Source organism: Linepithema humile, chromosome 1, assembly GCF_040581485.1.
Source record: "Linepithema humile isolate Giens D197 chromosome 1, Lhum_UNIL_v1.0, whole genome shotgun sequence".
Taxonomy (NCBI): Eukaryota; Metazoa; Arthropoda; class Insecta; order Hymenoptera; family Formicidae; genus Linepithema; species Linepithema humile.
Genome location: NC_090128.1, coordinates 37260275 through 37287132, shown reverse-complemented (window position 1 = coordinate 37287132; position 26858 = coordinate 37260275). Strand labels below are relative to the sequence as shown.

The following is a 26858-nucleotide window of genomic DNA, read 5'->3' as shown; positions in this document are numbered from 1 at the left end:
GGAAAGTTTACTTCAAGATGTATATACGAGGATTGAGAGTGCATCTCATTAAGGATCCCCTGGGTACTCTGCCGCAAGCACGCGTTAAATGGCAAAGGTATGACATTTTCAAAATTTTTCAAAAAATTATGCAAAAGTTTTTCTTTACTCATATACTCGATAATAAACTAAAAAATAATCGTTTAATTTTTATTTGCTTTTATGAAAATTTATATACATTTATTTCCGAATCCCAATTATGACAAAAATTCGTTCCATAAAAATATTGCAAAATTTTTTGTGTTCAATTTGAACAGAATTTAAGTCATATTTTTGAAACTTTATTTTACATTTCTGCGTTCTTCATAAATATAATATTAAATATAGTACTCTATGTTTAATCTTTTATTATCCAATTAAAAAAATATATATCTAAACTTGTTGATTATTCATGTTACAGATTGTATTGGTGCCATCAAGCGTTAAAACTCGTGTTGATTTTGATCGGCATGACGTTTATCATATTTATGGTCTTTAAATGTTTTAACGAAAACAAATGACGCAGGGACGGTGCAAGTAGTAGATAAGATCTTAAATCCAAGATATGCGTTTTGAAAATGTGGGAATAAACAGTAGAAATTAATATTTTATTTTTAAGAAAAAAGCACGACTACATTCTCTCGTAGAGAATTGAATTGAAAATAATCGTCATAATTATATGTATAAAGCAGAATTTTAAGTAACAAATTTTGATATATACATATTAAAAAGAAACCTTTCAAAAAAACCTGTCATATATATCTAAAAAAGCTGTTATATATATAATAAAAAAAACATTTATTTAAAAATGCAAAAAAAACTTGGTGCTGCTACACTGAACTACATGTTAACTTACATGATGTCAATTTATTACATGATGTCAATTAATCATGCCAATTATTATATTATTATTCATTTTTATTGCTTTATAAGGGCTGCGTTCCGAAATTCATTGCCAGTACTGTAGAGCTCTCTAATGCCTCTATTTATTTTATTTCTTTTATTTTTTAAAACGGATAGTTTTAAGTGTTTCCGTAAAATTGGGAAAAGACCGGGTTACAAAGCTATACACTGGAGAAAACGTAAAAAAGATTTACTTCAGAACAACTGACACAATTAAAGTATAAAAGCGTTTGTGATAATAGTCTCTCGAATATATGTATTTCTTCGGTTGCCGAAAACGACCGGTTAGAGAACGATTCAACGCTCGCTCCGACACGAAAAACATCACGGAGCACAGCTGACCGTTCGTTCGATAGTATGTACATCTTCGCATTCGCATTGTATTACATTCGTAGAGAGCGTTACGCGTTAATTTCCTACATTCGGCGTTGACATTCGCCCCCGAATGTCTTTGTCATCTCCGCTTTCCAACACATCGTCCTCATTTTCAGCTTCAAAATCACTTTCCTCGGTTATCCAGGGTTTCATGAAGTCGACTGCTGTAGACGTCTGCCGAGGCCCTTCTTGCTCTCCAATCTTATGCACGAGATAGCGATTGTTACGCAAGACTCGTGCTATCTTGTAAGGTCCAAAGTACTTCGATGCTAACTTAGATCCAGGGACCCGCTGCGTTCGCTTCACGGCTACCAATTCACTTTGGTAGAGTTGGGCTCCTTTTCGTCTTTTATCGAATCCTCGCTTATTCTCTCCTTGGACTTTTGCGATATTCTGTGCTGCCTGCACGCGCAACTCGTCGCGACTTTCCTGAAATGAAGCCGTCCACTCTTTCTCGAGCAATTCTTGTACGTTATCATCCTCGCGCAATCGTGCGTGTGTTCCAAACAACAGACGGAACGGTGTCGTGGCTATACTTCGGTGTATCGTAGCGTTTAAATACTGCTGGGCAACTCTCAAATACTTGTGCCATTCTTCTGGCTTCGGTGCCGCTAGTTTCGTCAGCAGCGGTATGAGCGTTCGATTTATGCGCTCCACCTGTCCATTTGCTCTCGGAACTCCCGTCGTCGTGAAAACATGCTGGATGCCTTCGTTTTTACAATACTCCTCGAATGCCCCTGACGTAAAGGCCGTGTCTCTATCCGAAATGATTCGCCGTGGATTTCTAAATATCGTTGCTTGTTTTCCAAGAGAGTTAAGCATCTCTGCCGTGGCTGTGGATTTGCAGGATAGAGTCGCAGGATAGAGTCGCATAGAGCCATGTGAATTTACAGAAACCATCTGTCACCACGAATATATATTTGTAACTTTTTCTCGTCGTTGCAAGCGGTCCTAAATGATCGATATGAAAGGTGTCGAGCGGGACCTCACCTTTGTCAATCGGGAAAAGAAAGCCCTCCTGCTTCCCTTGTTTTTTCTCAGCTAATATACAACTGATGCAATTGTGTACAATCCTTTCGACTCTCGGCTTTAGATTTTGAATATAATAATCTCGCCTGACAATTGTTTCCGTTTTGACGATTGAAAAATGCCCTTTGTCGTGAGCTCTTCTAATTATTTGCGAGCACATCGCCCTCGGAACTACAAGTCGAATATCGTCATCCACTTTTTTAAATAATAATCCTCCGCAAATAACGTACCCGTGTGTCTGTCCTTCTTTCGTTAATCGTATTATTCTCTCCGTATCAACGTCGTCGTGTTGCGCTTTTTTCAATCTCGCTATAAGTCCGTTGTCGCTTTTTTCTAAAAGTAAACAAACAAGCATTGGATTCCTACTTAACGCGTCAACATAAAGCATACTTCTGCCCGGGCGATGTTCGATTTCGTAATGAAACTTTTCTAACAAAAGCGCCCATCTAGATACGCGTATGCATAGATCTTTTTTCGACATCGTTTGAGTGAACGCGCGACAATCGGTGACAATCTTAAAATTTATGCCAAGCAGATATACTCGAAACCTTTTCAACGCCTTAATTATCGCAAGAACCTCGAACTCATAACTCGGATTTTCCTCCGCCGGGGTGGTTTTTCCGCTCACGTAATATATCGGATGCATCGCATGATCCTCACTATCACGTTGCAACAAAATACCGCACTACGGTCGCACCGTACCCGTACATCGAAGCATCGGTATGCAGCTCGGTTTCCGCACTTATCTTATATAAACTTAATACAGGCTTGTTTATCAATATCAACTTTAATTGCTCGAACGCGTTTTTTTCTTCTTTCTCAAATTTAAATATCGTAACCTTCAGCAAATTCGTCAACGGCTGCGCAATCATAAAGTAACCCGGTACGAATTTCCGGAAATATCCTGTCAAACCTAAGAACGACAGAACCTGCCGTATGCATGTAGGCATCGGGAATTTCCTTACAGTTTCGGTTTTGTGTTTCGACGGACGAATTTTACCGCTTTCGACAATATACCCTAAATACTCGACCTTCGTCCGCAAGAGATCGCACTTCTTCCAGTTGATTATCAAGCCATATTGACTAGCCACGTTTAACACGCGCTCTAATTTCTTTAACGTTGTCGCGAAATTGGTTGAGGGTACTATCAAATCGTCCATATAAACCAACACGTCTCCATCGCGAATAAGATCCCTGAACACGACATTCACGAATTTCTCGAAAACAGCGGGAGAATTGCAGAGTCCGAATGGTACTCTGAGGAATTCGTAATGCCCGTCAGGGACTACAAACGCGGTATACTTCACGCTGGATTCATCCATTTTCACGTGAAAAACCCCGTTCTTTAAGTCGAGCGTACTAAATACCTTCGCGTCCTGCAATGCATCGAGTTGATCTTCGATCAGCAGTAAGGGATATCGATCTTTAACGACTTTCTTATTAAGTAATCGATAATCGACGCATAGTCTACTCGTGCCGTCTTTCTTCTTTGCCAATACTACCGGACTTGCATAATCAGATACGGACGGTCGTACAATACCATTTTTTATCCATTCATCTATCTGCGCGTTTACTTCAGCTCGTTCGGCCGATCCTAATCTTCTTGGCCTAAGATAGATCGGTTCGTCGTTTTTCAATACAAGTTTCATTTCGACGTCTATCTCACGAGTCGGATTCGGCTTATAATCGTTTACTAGAGACTGTATAATTTGTTTGTGTTCGGCGCTACGTATGTGTGATACGTCTGCGACATTCACCTCTCGGTCAGAGATTACGTTTATTTGACAAATTTCTGCGAAATCACGCTCGTCGTTGGCATAGCCTGCCGGTTTTACAATAGTCTGCTTTCCGCACTCTAAATTTACATTAACGGTATCAAGAAAATCATTACCGATCAGTAATTTGTATCTCGTTAAATTATCAGCTACCACATAAATCGGAATTACATAACAATTTTCGTCGACTGTCAGTTTCGCGTGAAATCCCCCGTTCGTAACATTTTTCTCTGTGCCTATTCCCCGGAACGGCGTTGCCTCTAGCTTAAACCGTGGAGATCCTAATTTAACGTATTCGTCTTCGCGCATTATAGTAATATCGCTACCCGAATCTATAATTGCTTGCATCGCAACGTCATTAGCTAGTACATCCTTGAGTCGTTTTTGTCGATAAGGCTGGGTGATCGCGCAGCTGTTCTTTGTCGCGTTTTTATTCGGACATTTCGACGCTATATGCCCGTACTCGTTGCAGCCGAAACACTTGACACCTTTTTCTCTCGTCGGACAATACGCACTTAAATGATCTCTCGATCCGCAATTAAAGCTTCGTCGTTCCGTGTTCTTTTCTCTTTTTCGAGTCCTTCCCATCGCCTAACGCACTTTTCTTACCTACAGCACTCTTATCGCTTTTGTCGTTCTTAGGCTTCTTACTGTCATTGTTCTTCGAGTTCATCGCTGTCATTGGATATTAATAGGATATGTGGAGGTGGAATAGAAAATCACAGAATTTGCCACAATAAAATGCAAGAGACAATGTATATTTATAAAACGAGCGCTACACAGGTCGGTGTCTAATAATAATGTGTTCAGTAAGCGATCGAGAAAATTCCATCCAATAGCGAATAGCGCCTAATCATGAGAATGAAGAACTGACTTAAGCGCCATCCATCCCAACAGATATCTTCTGTTTTTTAGCGATATCTCTTCAAAAGCTTGCAAAATTCTATCTTTCGTCGTAAATCTTTGTACCCGCGCCAAGTCGCGCAAGTTTGGATCTGGGATGCCGTCGACTATGTACCCCAGGATCTCATCGTTTGGAATGGCAATACGATTCGCCATTATTGTTTTCTCGTACACATAATCGTAGAACGTTTCGTCTTTCCTCCAGTTCCGTTCTTTGAAGCGTCGTCTCATTGCTATCTTGTTTGGTCGGTGGTAAAACATACTCCGCAATTTGTCGAGTATTGCATTGGGCGTCATTTCGATATACTCCGACTTTGAATGGAACCATTCTAACGCGCGTCCTTTCAGTCTCATGCCAATTAAAATTTTCGTCAGACCGTCGTTCAATTTATACGCGGCGCTCAGAAATTTCATCTGCTTCTCCCACATCCCGATGGTTTCAGCGTCACCATCAAAATAACTTAATAAATCCGCTACGGCATTGACGTTCACCCTCGCTGACCTCATGAGTGAATCATCTTCTTCACCAGGCAATCGTTGATTCGTGTTTGACGCTTCTCCATAAGTTCGGTTATTATCGGGCGCATTTCTATTTGACACGCCTGCACGCACGTCTGTTGTGCCGCTGCTCTGCATTAGGTGTAGCAGCTCAATCTCACGTCGCGCCAATGCAAGTTCTCGCTCAGCCAGTTCTTTTTCCCTTCGATAAATTTTTATTTCTCGTTGGTAAATTTGCGGTTTCCATCGATCGTTCAACCCCTCTCGTGATTGTCACGCTTCTTCGTTTCCGTGCGACGGTCCCCCGTGGGCACCATCGTCGTTCCCACTCGTCAGCTCCATCATCTCGTCGGTTCTCGCGCCCATTGTCTGCATCCATCCGCCACTCGGATCGTTATTCGTTAGGCGGCTTATAAGTTCGACTTTCGTTCCTACCGTGCTCAGTCCTCTTCGTTTTACAACTTTCTTGAGCGCGGCTACACTGCTGAATGTTTTCGGGTCGGAAATCGCTCGTCACTTCCCCTGCACCGCTCACTCAGAATGCCGTTCTCGTTGTATCACACTAGGGATGGGCGATGTTTGCCGATTAATCGAAATGATCGATAGTTTTTTTTCTAATAATCGATTAATCAGTTCGATATTTTCTTGATCGATGCATCGATGCATCGATTTTTTACGTCAGACATCGGCTGTGTCAGAAAGCACGCTATAAGCACTATTGCGTCATTCTATCTTTATCGCTCATTAACCCCGATCTACAACAGATGTAGTAAGCTTTAAGCCGTAAGAAATTGACCAATCACAGTCAAAGCGTAAAAGAATAATCGACTGTGATTAGTCAATTTTTTACGGCTTAAAGTTTACTACACCTATTGTAGATCGGGGCTAACACAATGCACTGATAGCACGCTCCTCAACAGCTATCGTTGCGTCAGACAGGTGTTTTTTAAAATTATTTTCGTTAAAAAGAGTTTACGCTACATATACATATAAACGGAAAGTGACGTCAAAGAAACTATAAATTACTGTGATGTTAATATTAGTAAATTAGATAAAAGCCTCTCGGTCTAGTTTGCTTTGTTGTATGTGTATACATAGATACAAGTTTCTCTCTGTTTGGTTATGTGTAACATTGACAATGAGTCAAGTACTTCCTAACAATGGTAAGCAATATTTTTATTACACAAAATTGTATATATATTTCTTTTCTCTCTTTCTCTCTTTTTCTCTTTCTGTTAATTATTAGATAGTATATATATATATATATGTACAACTTAGTTTGAAATTTTTGCAAGCTGCAGGAGTTGTTACCATCCATATCATATATCATCAATAAATTGTTAACAGATATTCAAGATACTGGAGGAGAAAGTGATGATATTTCATCTGAAAGTTCAAGAGATCAATCTCTTTCATGTAAACCACAGAAGATGCAGAATCTTTCCATCAAACAAACAAGTCTTGCTTGGAAACATTACACAAAATATAATAATACATCAGCAAAATGCTGCTTTTGTGATAAAATTATAAAACATAGTGGAAACACAACAAATTTAATGCAACATCTTTCAAGAAAGCATGAAATATTAGTATCACAAGCAAAGAAAAGAAAATGTGATTTTGAGCTTTTTAAAGAAAGTTCTAAATCGATTGATGAAACTCTTCAGGTTTTTAAAAGAAAAAAACCTCAGGTACGATTTAATTTATATGATTTAAAATGTAAAATATATAATTATATTGATATATTTTAAAAATAATTACAGAGCAACGAATCACGAATTGATTATGCTTTCAGCAAAATAAAATCCTTCGAAGGTTAGTGAAAAATTAAACAACATGTGTGTACATATAAATATAAAATAAAAGTTAAAAATATGTTTTCAGAGGGCGGACAGACTGCAGATAGAATAACATTGTCAATTATGTACATGATTGCTGTCGATAAGCTTCCACTCTCTACTGTTGAGGCGAAGGGATTCAAGACGCTCATGAAAACTATAGTTCCCTTGTATAATATTCCAAGTAGAAAGACTATTACGAACATAATGGAATCAAGGTATCAAATAATGAAAGAACAATTTAAGAAGAAAATTAAAGAAGCTCCATCGTATACTTTGACATGTGACAATTGGTCTGATGTTAGCAATCAGAGTTATCTTGGTGTCACAATTCATTATTTAGAAGCTGATTGCGAAATGAAAAATGGTTGTTTGGGAGTTTTACCATTAGATAAGAATCATACCAGTGATTACTTACATGACTCTTTATTAAAAGTGATGGAGGATTTTCACGTGGATTCAAACAAAATTATGGCTATTATTAGCGATAGTGCAGCGAATATTAGAAGCGCAGTTACTAAATTAGTTGGAAGTAATAAACAATTAGCTTGTTTTGCGCACATTCTATCCCATTTAGTGCCGAAAGCTTTACAGTCCATCCAATCTGCTATGGAAATTATAAGTAAAGTAAAAAAGATAGTGAGCCTTACCAGACACAGTATTGTCGCATCAGATGAATTAAAAAGATTACAAAAACGTGATGGGAAAACCGATGGAACGATATTGAAGTTTATCCAAGATGTTGAAACGCGATGGAACACAACTTACTACATGTTAGAGCGTTTTTTAACATTAGAGGATTATGTTTATCCAGTAATGTTAAAATGTACCAATATGCCAGATATGCTCTCAAGGACTGAAATTTCAGTTTTAAAGAATTTGGTAGCACTGATGAGGCCTGTTGCAAGTGTAATTACCGAGATAAGCGGAGAAAATTATCCCACTTGTAGTGTCATAATTCCAATTATCCACTGCATGACAGCAGCTATTACTGATTGCGTAATTACCACAGAAATTGGCATCGAGTTTCAAGAGAAATTGCTCAATCAGATCAATAAAAAATTTCAATATCTGGAATCGACTCGAATTCTAGCAATCTCGACAATTTTAGATCCTCGCTTCAAAAGGCTGCATTTCAAAAGCGCTTTAGCAGCTTCTCAAGCAATTCAAGACATAGACAGTCAGCTGAAAAAGATCTCAAATCATTCACATAAAAATATAGAAAAAGAAAACAATCAAGATGCTAATGATGAAAAAAGTTCTTCAAATTTGTGGCATTTTCACGATAATCTTGTGATGAAAAATAGAGAGATGACTGATACAGATGAAAGTTTGAGTCTGGAATTAAAGCAATATTTGCATCAACCGGTAATCAAACGTTCAGAAAATGCTTTCAACTACTGGAAATCACTAAAGCATGCATTTCCAACACTGTCTAAATTGGCATTGCAATATCTAAGTATTATTTCAACTTCAGTCCCATGCGAACGTTTATTTTCACACGCTGGAAATGTGAAAACTGATAATCGCAGTCGTCTTACTGGTGAGCATCTTAACATGTTATTATTTTTGAGCAGTCTGTCAAAAGAAGAATGGGGACTTGCATAAAACTACTGTAATTTTACTTGTCTGTTTTGTCTTTTATTTTTGCGTTTTATTTGTTTTACTTTCAAGAGATTTACCTTTTATTGGAAGACTGATCCTTTGTTGTATTTTTATTTTATTTTTATGAATGCATTATGAACTAGTTATGTAAGATGTTTGCATGATTGTGTAGATGATATGTATGCATAACTTTCAATTATAAACAGAACTTCCATCTTAAACTATTCCTTCATAAAAACCACTTTCTTTACTCATAGAATGCTATATCAATCTATCGTACAATATCTAAATTTATGTTTTGTTGTGAAAGCATGTATATTTTACATAATTAGTAATAATAATATAATGTTTGAAAATTATTTGTAGTGACAGCAACATCTACAAAGTGTACCGCATTTCGAAAATCTGACTAATGGGAAGTTTTTTTTAATAAAGAAAGAGAGAGAGAAAAAGGGAGAGAAAGAGAGAAATAAAATAAATTATATTTATTAATTTGCGTTATTCCTCTATAAAATCTACGATTTTTTTACTCTTTTAACCATTTCTACAATAAAAAAACTCCTTTTTAAAAATAACCGATTCATCGATATTTTTTGTGAATAATCGATTAATCAACATCGATATATTCAAACATCGAATAATTTAGCATCGATCTTTTTTTTACACATCGCCCATCCCTATATCACACGTCGAATTACACTCGATGACGATCGCGTCGTCCTCGCGTCGCACCAATGTATTCGTAATCGTTATATAATCGTTCTATCTTCGTTAAGAGCCTACGTCGTAATAATATTCGCACCGTCCTTCGTAATAGTACTCGTTTCGTGACACGCGTACGTCGTATTCGATTGTTGAGATTTTCGAATCGTTTTCTTTTCCGTTGGTCCGTCCCTCACTCGCACCGCTTCGCACGTAGTCTATCCCGGCTGAGCCCCCAAAATTGTAGAGTTCCTTAATGCCTCTATTTATTTTATTTCTTTTATTTTTTAAAACGGAAGGTTTTAAGGGTTTCCGAAATCGGGAAAAGACCGGGTTACAAAGCGATACACTGGAGAAAACGTAAAAAAGATTTACTTCAGAACAACTGACACAATTAAAGTATAAAAGCGTTCGTGATAATAGTCTCTCGAATATATGTATGTCTTCGGTTGCCGAAAACGACCGGTGTTAACGACGATTAGAGAACAACTCTCTCAACGCTTACTCCGACACGAAAAACATCACGGAGCACAGCTGACTGTTCGTTCGATAGTATTTACATCTTTGCATTCGCATTGTATTACATTCGTCGAGAGCGTTACGCGTTAATTTCCTACAGTACTGAAAATCTACAATGTATGTAACGTAAACTGTAGATTTTAGCACTGGCAGTGAATTTCTGAACATCAATATTTGGAAATGTAGCAGCGTCAAGTTTTTTTTGCATTTTTAAATAAATATTTTTTTTATTATATATATCAGAAGTACAAATTAGTTCGGTCCGTTTTTTTGTGTTCAAAAATGCATTTATTTCAAAACAAAATAAATGAACAGATTAATTAAAGTATTGTCCATCGCTGGCTACTACTTTGTCCCATCTTTCAACCAATTTTCAAATTCCATCTCGAAAAAATGACTCGTCTTTGGAGGCGATCCAAGTTTGGAGCCAATTTTCGATTTCTGCGAAAGAAGTGAACCGGTGACCTGCCAAATCGTGCTGCATCTTTTGGAACAACCAGTAATCAGAAGGAGCAATGTCCGGAGAATACGGCGGGTGCGATAAAACATCCCATTTGAGCGGTTCCAAATATTTTTTTACGACTTTTGCGACATGAGGCCGAGCGTTGTCATAAAGAAGAATAACTTTATCATGTCTTTGCTCGTATTCCGGCCGTTTTTCTCGCAATGCACGGCTCAAACGAACCAATTGAAGCCGATACCGATCGCCCGTAATGGAATCGCCAGGTTTCAGCAGCTCATAGTAAACAACACCTTTTGGTCCCACCAGATGCAGAGCATGATCTTCGAACCATGAATGTTCGGCTTTGGTGTTGATGTTGAGGTCGATGGCAACGATTGACCGGACTTAGCGTAGTATTTTTTCCTCTTGGAGTTGTCGTAGAATATCCACTTCTCATTTCCAGTCACAATCCGATGCAAAAAATCTTTTCTTTGTTGCCTTTGAATCAGCAGCTTGCAAGTGAAAAATCGCCTTTTAACGTCTCTCGGTTTGAGTTCATAAGGCACCCAATTTCCTAGTTTTTGTATCATTCCCATGGCTCTCAATCGTACAGAAACGGCTTGTTGAGTTACTCCCAATGATCCTGCAAGCTCCTCTTGCGTTTGACTCTGATCTTTTTCGAGTAATGCCTCTAATTCTTTGTCTTCGAATTTTTTTGGCTGTCCAGAGCGAGGCTTGTCTTCAACGCTGAAATCTCCATCCTTGAAACGTCGAAACCATTCCCTACATGATTTATCAGTTGGAGCAGTGTCACCATAAACTTCGACAAGCATTCGATGGGCTTCAGCTGCACTTTTCTTTCAATTAAAGCAGAAAATTAAAACCTCCCGCAAATGCTGCTTGGTTAGCACAAAATTCGACATTTTGAACACAGTAAAAATCAAGTCAGGTTTTTGTATGAAACTCAAAGCGATATAAACTGAATATTATTAGCAGATGTCTAACCTCTCTGAAACCGCCAAAATCTGCTGTCACTATAAACCATTCACAACAGCCAGAGCTATCTTTTGAAAAACGGACCGAACTAATTTGTACTCCTGATACAACAGCTTTTTTTTTTAGATATATACGACAGGTTTTTTTGAAAGGTTCTAAATATGTACGACAATTTTGTTGACAGATAAAGCAATACTGTTTTGTTTTGGTTAATATATACGACAGCTTTATGTACAAGAGTTTTATAGAAGAGTTTTATAGAAATAGTTAATAACTTTTTTTATAGTTCTTTAGTCCCTTGGCGCCATTTCTGATATCATATTTTTTTGTAGTTTTATTATATATACAACAGCTTTTTTTTAGATATATACGACAGGTTCTTTGGAAAGGTTCTAAATATGTACAATTTTTTGACAGGTAAAGCAATACTGTTTTGTTTTGGTTGTGACAAGAGCGTGTACTTGGCGCCTTTTTTTTACCGTTTTTTAAAAAGGTAATTTTTTGATAAATATCATTTCTTTTTGTTTAGTAATATACAGTGTGTTCCATTATAAAACATCCACGCAAATTACTCCGAAGATAAGGGTGATAGCAAAAAATGACCTTAACAAACGTTGTAGGATTAAAAGGGGGCCAACTGAGGGTGACCTTGACTTTGACCTCGCAGTTGATTTTTAAGGTTATTTGAAGGTCAGAGTAATTTTTTAAAATAAAAACCCCTATTTTTGATTCCAAAATCTAATAGCTGGTGTCAAGAGCTTTTCAAAACACTATAATGAAGTTATTTTTCATTAAGTACTTTTCGAGTTATGAGGCTTGTAAATTACAGTATTTTGACATAAAATACAAAATATCTTGTAAAACATTCAATTTTTGGGAATCTTACCTTAATACTTTTATGCATAAAATAATGAGACAAATCAATTGATATAAAGAAAACACATAGTTGCTTTCAAGAATAAATATGTAATTTGCAACATGCAACTGCATACTTTTTTTTAAAACCAATGTGTTTTCTTTATACTAATTGATTCGTCTCATTATTTTATGCATAAAAGTATTAAGGTAAGATTCCCAAAAATTGAATGTTTTACAAGATATTTTGTATTTTATGTCAAAATACTGTAATTTACAAGCCTCATAACTCGAAAAGTACTTAATGAAAAATAACTTCATTATAGTGTTTTGAAAAGCTCTTGACACCAGCTATTAGATTTTGGAATCAAAAATAGGGGTTTTTATTTTAAAAAATTACTCTGATCTTCAAATGACCTTAAAAATCAACTGCGAGGTCAAAGTCAAGGTCACCCTCAGTTGGCCCCCTTTTAATCCTACAACGTTTGTTAAGGTCATTTTTTGCTATCACTCTTATCTTTGGAGTAATTTGCGTGGATGTTTTATAATGGAACACACTGTATATTACTAAACAAAAAGAAATGATATTTATCAAAAAATTACCTTTTTAAAAAACGGTAAAAAAAAGGCGCCAAGTACACGCTCTTGTCACAACCAAAACAAAACAGTATTGCTTTACCTGTCAAAAAATTGTACATATTTAGAACCTTTCCAAAGAACCTGTCGTATATATCTAAAAAAAAGCTGTTGTATATATAATAAAACTACAAAAAAATATGATATCAGAAATGGCGCCAAGGGACTAAAGAACTATAAAAAAAGTTATTAACTATTTCTATAAAACTCTTCTATAAAACTCTTGTACATAAAGCTGTCGTATATATTAACCAAAACAAAACAGTATTGCTTTATCTGTCAACAAAATTGTCGTACATATTTAGAACCTTTCAAAAAAACCTGTCGTATATATCTAAAAAAAAAGTTGTTGTATCAGGAGTACAAATTAGTTCGGTCCGTTTTTCAAAAGATAGCTCTGGCTGTTGTGAATGGTTCATAGTGACAGCAGATTTTGGCGGTTTCAGAGAGGTTAGACATCTGCTAATAATATTCAGTTTATATCGCTTTGAGTTTCATACAAAAACCTGACTTGATTTTTACTGTGTTCAAAATGTCGAATTTTGTGCTAACCAAGCAGCATTTGCGGGAGGTTTTAATTTTCTGCTTTAATTGAAAGAAAAGTGCAGCTGAAGCCCATCGAATGCTTGTCGAAGATTATGGTGACACTGCTCCAACTGATAAATCATGTAGGGAATGGTTTCGACGTTTCAAGGATGGAGATTTCAGCGTTGAAGACAAGCCTTGCTCTGGACAGCCAAAAAAATTCGAAGACAAAGAATTAGAGGCATTACTCGAAGAAGATCAGAGTCAAACGCAAGAGGAGCTTGCAGGATCATTGGGAGTAACTCAACAAGCCGTTTCTGTACGATTGAGAGCCATGGGAATGATACAAAAACTAGGAAATTGGGTGCCTTATGAACTCAAACCGAGAGACGTTAAAAGGCGATTTTTCACTTGCGAGCTGCTGATTCAAAGGCAACAAAGAAAAGATTTTTTGCATCGGATTGTGACTGGAAATGAGAAGTGGATATTCTACGACAACTCCAAGAGGAAAAAATACTACGCTAAGTCCGGTCAATCGTTGCCATCGACCTCAACATCAACACCAAAGCCGAACATTCATGGTTCGAAGATCATGCTCTGCATCTGGTGGGACCAAAAGGTGTTGTTTACTATGAGCTGCTGAAACCTGGCGATTCCATTACGGGCGATCGGTATCGGCTTCAATTGGTTCGTTTGAGCCGTGCATTGCGAGAAAAACGGCCGGAATACGAGCAAAGACATGATAAAGTTATTCTTCTTTATGACAACGCTCGGCCTCATGTCGCAAAAGTCGTAAAAAAATATTTGGAACCGCTCAAATGGGATGTTTTATCGCACCCGCCGTATTCTCCGGACATTGCTCCTTCTGATTACTGGTTGTTCCAAAAGATGCAGCACGATTTGGCAGGTCACCGGTTCACTTCTTTCGCAGAAATCGAAAATTGGCTCCAAACTTGGATCGCCTCCAAAGACGAGTCATTTTTTCGAGATGGAATTTGAAAATTGGTTGAGAGATGGGAAAAAGTAGTAGCCAGCGATGGACAATACTTTAATTAATCTGTTCATTCATTTTGTTTTGAAATAAATGCATTTTTGAACACAAAAAAACGGACCGAACTAATTTGTACTCCTGATATGTGTATATATAAAAGGTTATTAATTGTATATATTATAATTATACTCATGATATACATTTTATATTTTAAGATTTTATATACCATAGTTTAAAAAAATCGTAGTAATTTAATAGAATGTAATAGTATGTAGAATATATCGCAATATATTTAAACTATTGAAAAAGAGTAAACTGTACAGAATTTTATATTTCAATTCATTGTCAGTCAAGTCGGGCCAAAAAGGTAGAGTCAGGGTGAATATATGTTGAATAGATTGATTCATTCACTGTCTTCGTTTCATAAATTATTTTCCCGTAGTCACTACAAGCGAAACTTCAAAGTGTAATATGCGCTGATAGCAAACTTGTATATGACAACGCGCTGCGCACAAAATGCAGCGATTATCTATAAAGGTGTAATGTGGAAGGGATGCTTTAGCAACAATTTTAGTTAACTTTTCTTCCTCAAATATGTGATAACCTGTTATTTTTATATTTATTTAACAACTATTGCGCAGCACAAGTGCGGTATAAGCGATGCGTCATGCAGCGCGACGCATATAGTGTGATACTGATGATTCATTTTTGAAAGATGCGATTTCGGAACATAAAATCATATATGGTTAAATTTATCGTAAAAAATGCTACAACTTTTGTCATAACAAAAATTTTGAAATTCGAAAAAATAATAACAAGGGGTGACGGTAAGTTAAAAAAAATTACATTTTTTGAAAATTTAACTACACAGTTATAAAGCCTATTACAAGCCATACAACTTCTATTTGAAACATTTTTTTGTATCTCCTACGGTTTTGGCGATAGTTACACACAAAGAAAAAACTCGTTTTTTTTCAAAAGGGTGTTTTACTCCTTAAATTTGAGTTAGGGCCGCTATAAAAAAATACATGTCTCTTCAAATTGTATGTTTTACAACATATTTCAAGGAGAATCAAATCGAGAGGGAACACTTGTGAACATTCCTTTGTCAGTGTATATTTTGAGTACATTTTCCATGAGTCTAAACAATTGGTAAATATACATGCATAATTCTTCAAGGATATCTCGTGTACACAACATTTTCTGTCCCTTTATTTATTGATTACAGATCTAAAAGTTAAATCCTTACTGTAAAAGGTTATGCATATCTTTTAATTGGATTCAACTATAAAAAGAAAAATAAGAATAATTATTCATGCGGGCTTGCTGATACTTGCAAATTCAACGTATAATTGCGTAATTTGTATGCATTGTGTTTCTGTTTGATGATGCGGTATGTCTATTTTTAAGAAACGAAGAAACCAACATACTGGAATCCCGCCTGGGGCCCTTATTTTACTCGGGTTTTCTCCTGGATTGTTCGATATTGTATTTTGCGGATGACATTCCTATAAACATTTTTGTAGATTTAGGTAAAAGTGACATTAATTTAGGTCGTAAAATATCCAGCAACTCATCTGCTTGGTTGTGTAGAATTTGGTTGGTTACAATCCACTGACATAGTTTTTCCATTTCATTAGCCATTTCGTCCTCATTATTGTGACCTTCATTGTATTCATCGATTCTGATTCTAATATATTATCTTCGAGCTCTGAATTCTTGATTTCTCTTTCCGGATCTGACATATCATTTCCGAGCTCTAAATTGTTATTTTTCATAAATATTTCCTGGCCATCAGTTTCCTCTTCGTCGCGTACATGATAGACATTCTCATTTACAGCACTATCAGTAGCTTTATTACTATTAGATCGCGAATACTTGTTTTTTATCAAGTCACTTTTGTCACACGTGTCACTTTCAGTTTCAATGTTCGCAATTTTTGTTTCTAATTTTGTCCTCGCCCGATATTTTCGCTTCCTCAACAGTAGACGAGAAACCGCGAATATGCGATCACACATTTTGTACGTTTCAAACCGTTTTTTCTTTTATTTTAAACCGTAACTCTTTGATATGCTCTAAGGTGTTACTATTTTGAGCCGTAAAATATTTAACAAACGTTAACATAACCTGAAAGTTTAAAATAAAAATACTGGTTTTTCCCTGATCAGACCCGGCCAGATCCAGGAAACAATATAAATAGATATTTTTTAACCAAAACCTGGGAAAAATCGTGGAAAATTTATAGCGAAAAGCCAGGACCCGTCTGGATTTTCCAAGCTAATTTTTCCTATGCGGGGCCCGTATATATCAAGGAAGATCGAGAGAAATTTCTACCTGGGTGTACAAACTAAAATTATTGCATATATTAGGCAATATTTTAAAGCTACCCTGATAGCACAGAAAAGTCCCTGCAATGTTGCAGAAAGATAACTTAGAAACCGTGAAACTATCTCAGTTATGTTACGTAAGGTCTTTGGGATGTCTCTGAAAGGTTGCAACAACGTCAAAATGTCCGCTTTGATCACATTTGCAACATTGCAGAAACGTTGCAATAAACCTTTCTGGAATATTTCTGAAATATTACAGAAATGTTTCTGAAACGTCTCGGATAGATTGCTAATGTCAAAATGTCCGCTTTTATTTGGCTTTTATTTTGGTTTTATTTGCGACATTGCAGACATGTATATGTGTATGTTTCTGTGTGTATTATTAAATTCAGGTAAATAAATTTGATATAATTACAATACCTTCTATTATGGATTTTACAACATATATTTAATAAAAGTAATAAACATTTAAAATTACGAACTGAAATTGAACTGTTTTATATATTATTTATTGTACGTAACTTATTTATTTTACGTTTTTTTCTTCAGATTATATATTTATTTTTGTTGGTCATTTGCAGAAGTCTTCTGATTTTTACTGAAAATGAAAATAGGCATGCAATGTAATAAAAGTAACAAATTTATTGAAGAGATCTTTATTTATTGAATTTGTTAAAACTTACGTTTTTTGTTTATCAAGGCTTCGCTCATGCCTTAAAGTAGCTTGCACGAGCCACTTTGAAATACAATTAACGGTTTCTTTTTCCGTCACTTTATTATCCGCCATATTCACAGCTCCTAAAATATATCTATTTTAATATTAATATTTTTGAATTTTAAATTGAATACTGAATCTTATATATATTTAGCTGTATAATATCTCCAAACTTACGTATAATACACTTTGCCAGTAATAAATCTTTGAATTCCATTTTTTTTAACTTTTCCGCCCAACTATATTGTAAAGCTACTTCATTGCTAATCACTCTTTTTAAAATGTTAATGGTTAAATCGTGGCTGTCTCGTCCACCGATTCTATTCATGGAAATTGCCTATAAAAAATATAATTTTATATATTTAAGAGTTTATATGAATTTCGTAAGAGCAGATATTTGTACTTCAAACTATAGTATAATTTACATATTTGAGATATATTTTAAATGAAATAAATAAATGCTTACCATTTGTTCCAAAAATTCTTTATCCTCTAAATCTTTCTCCATATTTTGTAGCTCCTCATTGGATTTTAAAGGCAAAGATACGAATTCTTAGAGCACCGATAGTATTTCTTTATTTTCATGCGTGCAGCCTTTTTCTTCGAGTTTGAAAAGTCTATCATCAATGGAGCTTAATTTAGCGAATATTTGATTCAATTTTCGCAATATTTCTGGCAGTGTATCTATAAACAAATAGATAATGCACACATATTCGGATACATATAATAAAATACAAAATTACTATTTATTTCGTGTAAATGTAATGTATAAATCGTAAATATATCAAACTAACTTTTATCTTTGTCTAAAGTGGAGGTGATATTGTTATTACGAGAGAATAATTTCTCGTTTTCAATTTATTTTATTTTTGATACATGTTGCTTTATTGTTTTATTAGCAATCAACGATGGTGGAGGCACTGGCGGTATTGCACGAAGTTCTTTATCCACAATAGCTTCTTGATTTTCATCAGTACAGAGGTTATTATCACTTTCATCGGACGATGAACAATCCTTCCTAATAAGAAGCTTGTGGCAAACTTGCCTTTTTTTACGCGAAATGTCATCTGCCTCTGAATGATCCAAGTCAGAAAATTCTTGAGCAATCTTGACTTTTTCGATTCCTGACTCGTATGTATCTAAAAATTGATGGCAAACACAGTAATATTTAAAATCTCTATATTAAAACACATAAATTAAAATTGTTATTGAATAATTAACTCACTTGATGTTCCAAAAATGCGGTGAATTTTGAGTTTAGTCCAGCTACAATCAGGACTGATTTTGTTAATAACTGCTTTTCGAATTTTCTTATCGTTGGTGTCCCTGGTGAAAAATATTCTCAAAATTTTTCATAAAAATTTTCAGATTTTTTACAAAAATTTTATAACTTTTTCAGAAAATTTTAAGATTTTTTATATGAATTGGCACACTTTTCAGAAAAGTTCAGAAAAGAAATAAAAATATATGAAAATATATGAATAAATTCATTATTTCTCATATTTTCCAGATCTGTATACAGGGTGCGTCAGCTAAATCCGGACAAAATTAAATTAGAATTCCTTGCTACGTGTGAATTTAGGAACAAATGATTGTTAATGTTCGCGTTAGTCAAATGTTTGTGTAAAACGTGTATAACCTTTAAAATGTCCGAGTTAATAAAATCAAGTGCGGAATACAATCGAAGAGCGGCGATAATTGAAGCGCTTCGCGCCGGACGTTCACCGATCGAAATTATTCGGTTCTTCAAGTACTCGAGATCGACAAAAGTGAATCGAAGGAACGACCGTTGGCTCGCCCGTGATCCCGAGGATGTCCCCATAATAGGCTGGACGAAGTTTCCAGCCAATGTTCACGTCTTAAGCGTCGTCTCTAATGAGGGTGATGTCATGCCGCCGTATTTCTTTAAAAAGGGAGAAACCATCACGAAGGAGGTTTACCTCCGGATTTTGAGGACTGTAATAAAGCCATGGATGGAAACTACGGCCTCCGGGAGGCCGTACATTTTTCAACAAGACGGTGCACCGGCTCACACAAGCCATTTAGTGCAAAATTGGCTTAACGATAACGTGGATGCGTTTTGGTCCAAGGAATTCTGGCCTCCTAATAGTCCGGATTTAAACCCCCTAGATTATTATGTTTGGGGCGTTATTGAAAGATTGTCTAACAAGTCCAGGCACCCCAATGTGGCAACTCTTCAAGCCGCTATTGAAGCAGCATTCGTTGATTTAGACAAGGAGCAGTTGAAAAGAGCGTGCTCGCGCTTCAGGCAAAGGATTGAAGCAGTGATCGCAGCAAACGGGGGTTATATAGAATAATTGTACTCAGAGAGGATCCCTTAAGCAACGTACAAAAAAATATTTCATAATTTCAAGTTTTTTCTGAGTCTAAAGAGTGTTTTAATAAACAATTTGTTTTGTCCGGATTTAGCTGACGCACCCTGTATATTAAAGCCCGTGTCCACGATGCAAGAAATTGGTTCGAGTTCTTGGCCCAAAATGGTTGGATTCAGTGATGCAAGATCGAGCATCCTGCATCAAGCACCACATGAGGGGAAGAGCCTCCACCATGGCGGCACCACACAAGCAAGCATCGCTGACGTCACGCGTCCGTGTGCGCTCGCCGTCCAACAGCGTACGACTCATACGCTATTGGAACGGCGAGCGCACACGGACGCGTGACGTCAGCGATGCTTGCTTGTGTGGTGCCGCCATGGTGGAGGCTCTTCCCCTCATGTGGTGCTTGATGCAGGATGCTGTTACGAGCGTATAGCTACGTAATAGATTATTTAGAATAAGTCGGGACACGTTTGTGGAAAAAGTCTTTATTCGGTGTTGCTGGTTTGAGCTTTGATCGAGAACTGAACTGGCGAGAATGATCTTCGTTTAAGGCAGTGATGCGATATTTCCCACAGCGGTCCCGGCTCCGCTGCCTCACACAACCTTACAGAAGCGCTACGTCACGTATCCGTGTGAGCTCGGCCGTTCAACCAATGGAAGAGAGCGAACGCTCCCTTCCACCGAGCCGACACAACAGACGATAAATGCATGCTACTTGCATGTTAAAAGCAAGCGTTTCTGATTCAGAAAAGAAATTCTGAGGCGAGTGGCTGGAATATTAGAGATCACCTGTTCGAAACCTGCTTCGTGCAACTTTTTTTCTTTTTTCCACATTTGTTTCTAACATAGTAAATTATTAGATAATATTTTTTTGCCCAAAAAAATAATATTTTCTATTTATTATTAATATTCGCATATATTAAACTAACAATTTTAGAAATAATACAGATCTGCTATTGTTAATAGAAAAATGAAGTTATTTTACAATGTTGCAACAAAGTGCTAATTTAACATATGCGAATATTTTTAATAAAGATAAAATAATTTTTTTAACCAAAAACATTATCTAATAATTTACTTAAAATAAATATCAAAAAAGGAAAAAATGTTACAAAATCACAGTTTTCAAACACGAGATTTTTAATATTCTTGCCATTCGCCTTACTCGTTTAGCCATGCTTGTTATTTTACATTTATCAACATAAAAGATTACACGCCTGCAAAGCTTTTAATTATTTATTTTAAACTACTGCATATTAGCAAGAGTTACTGCAGTAACTACATATACATGTACTGTGGAGATTAGTGGAGGAACACAGTAGCATATTAAAACTGCAGTGAAATAGATGTAGATTGGTAATTTTATTAATACTATTAATAAGTAGTGGTCTTCCGCACCACCTTTGAGGTTCCACTTATGGCGCGTTCGATTTTTTTTAAGTGGATCGTCGCCTGGAGCCCTATTGTACCACTTTTTTTTACACCTGTTATTTACAGGTTAAAATAATTTACAGTAGTTGACACTGTATTTTTGTATCTATATACTTACTGTACTTTGTATACTCACTGTACTTGTACTTTTGCGCGTTGCGCGTATATTGGCGAGTTGGGAAAATTACTTACTTTATAATTTTTTATAAATACAAAATATATTTTGTATTTATTTATTGTATTTATTTTATTGTATTTATTGTATTTATTGTATTTATTTATGTAAAATTATGTCAAATTAAAGTATAAAATATCTTGTAAACCATTCAATTTTTGGCCATCCTAGTTTTATAACTTTTTACGACAAATATTATGAGAAATCGATTTATATAAAAAAATTAAAGTAGTTCCATTTAAAAAAATAAAAATGACCTTCAAATCTCAGAAGCGCTTCCATCCAAGGTCAAACAAATATCCCTATATTTTTTCCCTCTCCAAATCCTACAACTTTTATTTAAAAAATTTTATTATTTAACTCGGTGTTTCTGAGATATTTGAGTGGATTGTTTAAAATGGGACACCTTGTATTTCTCATTGCTCTTGATAGCATTGCAGGCATAATAAATACAAAATATATTTTGTATTTATAAAAAATTATAAAGTAAGTAATTTTCCCAACTCGCCAATATACGCGCAACGCGCAAAAGTACAAGTACAGTGAGTATACAAAGTACAGTAAGTATATAGATACAAAAATACAGTGTCAACTACTGTAAATTATTTTAACCTGTAAATAACAGGTGTAAAAAAAAGTGGTACAATAGGGCTCCAGGCGACGATCCACTTAAAAAAAATCGAACGCGCCATAAGTGGAACCTCAAAGGTGGTGCGGAAGACCACTACTTATTAATAGTATTAATAAAATTACCAATCTACATCTATTTCACTGCAGTTTTAATATGCTACTGTGTTCCTCCACTAATCTCCACAGTACATGTATATGTAGTTACTGCAGTAACTCTTGCTAATATGCAGTAGTTTAAAATAAATAATTAAAAGCTTTGCAGGCGTGTAATCTTTTATGTTGATAAATGTAAAATAACAAGCATGGCTAAACGAGTAAGGCGAATGGCAAGAATATTAAAAATCTCGTGTTTGAAAACTGTGATTTTGTAACTTTTTTTCCTTTTTCGATATTTATTTTAAGTAAATTATTAGATAATGTTTTTGGCTAAAAAAATTATTTTATTTTTATTAAAAATATTCGCATATGTTAAATTAGCACTTTGTTGCAACATTGTAAAATAACTTCATTTTTCTATTAACAATAGCAGATCTGTATTATTTCTAAAATTGTTAGTTTAATATATGCAAATATTAATAATAAATAGAAAATATTATTTTTTGGGCAAAAAAATATTATCTAATAATTTACTATGTTAGAAACAAATGTGGAAAAAAGAAAAAAAGTTGCACGAAGCAGGTTTCGAACAGGTGATCTCTAATATTCCAGCCACTCGCCTCAGAATTTCTTTTCTGAATCAGAAACGCTTGCTTTTAACATGCAAGTAGCATGCATTTATCGTCTGTTGTGTCGGCTCGGTGGAAAGGAGCGTTCGCTCTCTTCCATTGGTTGAACGGCCGAGCTCACACGGATACGTGACGTAGCGCTTCTGTAAGGTTGTGTGAGGCAGCGGAGCCGGGACCGCTGTGGGAAATATCGCATCACTGGTTTAAGGTGCTGTAGGAAAATCGTAGCGGCGGAATGTTTATTGGAAGGAGGCGGTTTTGTCAAAAGGAAAATATGCGTTAGGCATAGGGACAGCGTTTATGTTTATTACAGTTATCGAAGGGTCATGTGTTTAGGATCAAGAAGGAGTAAAGATAAAAAAAGGTTCAAAGGTTCGAATAAAAAGAGTAATCTAAGAAACTATAAGTTGCGGCACGTAACAATGCTCGATCTTGCATCACTGGTTGGATTGCTTCAAAAAATGTGTAACCAATCAACTTGCTGTTTTTCCATAAGAACTTCAATTTAATTGGCTATACATTTCTCGGACCAAGAACTTGGACCAATTTCTTGCATCATGGACACAGGCCTTTAGAAATATATTTACAAGTTGAAAAATATACGATTTATCAGCTTTTATTTTTCTATCTTATCTTTGAATGCATTTCATTTAGCAATGTAAAAACGTGTCATTCTATATTTATTTTCTAGTAGATATCGAACATAGAATGTCACGTTAACATACATGTTAATACATGTTTTATTCTGTGTTTGACATCCAATGAAAAAGATAGAATAGAAATATATACTTGCGTTAATTTGTACCGTTAAATGAAATGTACTCAAAGGCAGAGCAAAATATGGAAGCTGATAAATCGTAAATTTTTTTTAGAAATATTCCGTTAAATAGAATACAGAAAAATGTACCTTATTACAACACATACTCGCATACATATACATTTAAAAATTCTATAAAAAATATATAATAATTACAAATATTGAATTTATTACATTTCATATATAATAAATATAAAAACCGCTTATGAAATATAAATTGTAATTATAACATTATTGGCAAAAATAATTTTTATAATAATTATTATTATAACGCTTGCAGCTATACAGCTATCGAACATTATTACATCAGATTCTGTAATCTTAAAAATCCCGGCTAATAATTTTTTTTTTTTTTAAATAATTTTCGAAAAAATGTTTTAAAAATATGAATAAATAATAAATTTTTTCTCAGAATTTTTCATAAAATAAAATTATAAACAATTCTTAAAATTTTCTAGGAAATTATGAGATGTTTTTTCACCAGGGGTATGGCGGCCAATAACACATGTTATTTTGCGTTACGATGATGAGACCAGAAAGAGCCCATCCTCAAAAAGAGCGATTGTAAATCGCGACATCCCTATAAACTTCCTACAAATCTCCATTAAAAATAATGAACGTACAATAAGGGGTAAACAATTCTTCATCAAAATTAGATTGGTACATGATTATGTTGTAGTAGTAGTTGTTATAATCTTGATTGACTTTATTGCAATAATTTATTCTTATATATGCAACACAGAAAAATAAAATTGATTCAAAATATCTAATAAAATAATAGTATTGAGAATTATTGAGTACAGAAGGAAACTTAATAATTGTTGATTTTTCATTATGAATGTGAATTAGAATTGTATTATATATAGTATGTTATTCTTAAATAAGTAAATGCAAAGATTATTTGTATATAGTACCAATCGATGTAAATCTAAAAAAAGTATAAACAGATTAATATATAATTAATGTGTTGATATTATTATTATACTATATTATACTACATTATACTACATTAAATATGTATATGATAGTTATTATATTTGCTAATTATAGTTGTTATATTTGTTAATTATTAAGGGACACATATTCTTAACGTAAATTACCAAGATAGGAGAAACAATTTTAATGATTGAAGCTATAAGTATATAATTTTACAATATATTACAACGTAATTAATTTGTTTTAATAGTTAACTTAAAGATTAAATTTTTGTAAAATAATAATAATAAACAGATATTTTATATGTGTATAATTGGAAAAACGACGTTTAAATTATCGTTGTAAGGCATTTTCCACATCTTTGCTTGAATTTTTTCGCATGCCCATGCGAATCCGATACGTATCCGATTATCTTCTGCAACAACTTGAATATTTAATATTTTTGATTCACAGGGTAACGAGTATAGATTTTTTACATATTTTAGTTTCTTCCCTATAATGAATGTTTTGTTATCTTCTGATTTTACTAAATTTAAAACTGAAACTACATTTCCATTTTCAAACAGTATACAATTATTTCTTTCATTATCACAGTTTAACAAATATGAATTACCACGAAGCTTTTTGAATTGAGAAACAAAATTATATCTATCAATTAGAGGTCCCATTTGATGAGATTTCATTAAATGCATTTGATCGTGAAAATTATCCCGATTTGAATTCTCCAAATCAAGCGCTTCTATTTCGGCATATCGTTTTACTAGTTGCTGCAGAGGTTTATCAGGTTTGCGAATTAGTTTTTTAATATGTGTCATGTGATTTTCAAATGGAAATGCACTGAATTGATCTATAGGTCCATATTTTCTAACATCTGCACAAATGTGTAACAAATTATGAATATTATGAGAAACATACTGTTGTCCATAAATTTGAATAAAAGTATTGACAAAATACTCGAGTAAATTTTGTGCATATTCTATATTATCCACAAATTTTGTAAGGACGGGACTTGCAAGTATTGTCATCGCAACGTGTAAGCTTAAAAAGTTCAAATAAACATCCTTTCTTAAAACATTTTTTAGTACGATTGGGCCGGTATATAGGAGAAACTGGCGAAATTCAGTTGCTTTCCAGAGTTTAAAATCTTTTAAGGATCTTGGTCTTCGACAATATTCAGAAGGTACTGTATTTCGTAAGTTGACTAACGCATCTGATATAATTTTCATCATATTATTAAAAAGTTCTACTGAAGCCGGTCCGAGATTCCAAAGTAAAATTAGTTTTTTAACAACTCCTAAACACACTAGATGCATATAATCTAGCGGTACATCTGTGACAGGTTTAAAATTAGGAATATTGCTTAAAATTGTTTCTCCTATCTGATAATCTTCATACTTATTATTTATAAAATCTTCATCAGATCTTAAAGCAAAATGTGTATTTATTGTTGGAAAACATACTCGGCCATTGATATACTGCCCTTCATAGTGCACTTTGTACAACTATTATAACCGTTATGGTTTTTAACATTTAAAGCAAATGCTTTGGCTGGGGCATCACATATTAAACCGTGCAACTTAATTTCAACCCTTTGTCCGTCATTATTTAATGGATTATTTATTAAAAAAATTGCTTCATCAACGAACTTTTGCAAGAAGATATTATTATTTTCAGTTTTTACTTCGCCATAATATGCTCCAACAATATAAACAGATTTTGTGATAGAATCAGAACATAATATAGGCCACAAAGAAGCATTACTAGACTTCACAATTGGTAGGCCATCAATATTTATAAAAATCCGAAGAATATTAGTAGGGCCAACAAGTTGTACATGTTTATTTAACATCATCTTAAGAGCTCTCTTTAAACCAAAATGATAGTATTGCATTTCTGTAGGAATGCATTCGACGTTTCTGGGAGTGTTCAACAAAGTTCGAGGATCTTTCGGAAATGGAAAATTTGTACGTTTCCGTAAAATAATCAACAATTTGGCGAGAGATTTATGCGATATACCAGAATTTACATACCAACAACATAATTTTTTTCTAAATTTCTCATAATTTTCTAAAATTTGATTGTCTCTCTCATCATTTTCAGATTCACTTTCTGATTCAAACACTTCAACCTCACTATTTGACTGTATATCCTCA

The 26858-nt window shown here is 34.7% G+C and overlaps 2 protein-coding genes across 3 annotated transcripts; one reads left to right on the top strand and one right to left on the bottom strand.

The window, feature by feature from the left end:
- The first annotated feature begins 6377 nt into the window (after nt 1-6377).
- On the top strand, nt 6378-10054 carry LOC136996985 (E3 SUMO-protein ligase ZBED1-like). Its single transcript, XM_067347017.1, has 5 exons — nt 6378-6664; nt 6849-7192; nt 7265-7316; nt 7386-8882; nt 9311-10054. The coding sequence occupies exons 1-5, from the start codon at nt 6586-6588 to the stop codon at nt 9355-9357; spliced, it is 2019 nt and encodes a 672-aa protein (XP_067203118.1). The 5' UTR covers nt 6378-6585; the 3' UTR covers nt 9358-10054.
- A 6638-nt stretch (nt 10055-16692) lies between these two features.
- On the bottom strand, nt 16693-20227 carry LOC136996992 (uncharacterized). 2 transcript variants are annotated; one of them, XM_067347035.1, is made up of 6 exons: nt 18878-20226; nt 18447-18791; nt 18119-18336; nt 17830-17989; nt 17621-17735; nt 16693-17535 (listed from the first exon to the last, which is right to left on the bottom strand). In XM_067347035.1, exons 3-6 carry the CDS (start codon nt 18158-18160, stop codon nt 17496-17498), a joined length of 357 nt encoding a protein of 118 aa, XP_067203136.1. In that variant the 5' UTR covers nt 18161-18336; nt 18447-18791; nt 18878-20226; the 3' UTR covers nt 16693-17495. The 2 variants fall into 2 exon arrangements, 1 of the variants encoding a protein (XP_067203136.1); XR_010887820.1 differs by having other exon boundaries at nt 16695-17535; nt 17621-17746; nt 17830-18791; nt 18878-20227.
- Nucleotides 20228-26858: the final 6631 nt, after the last annotated feature.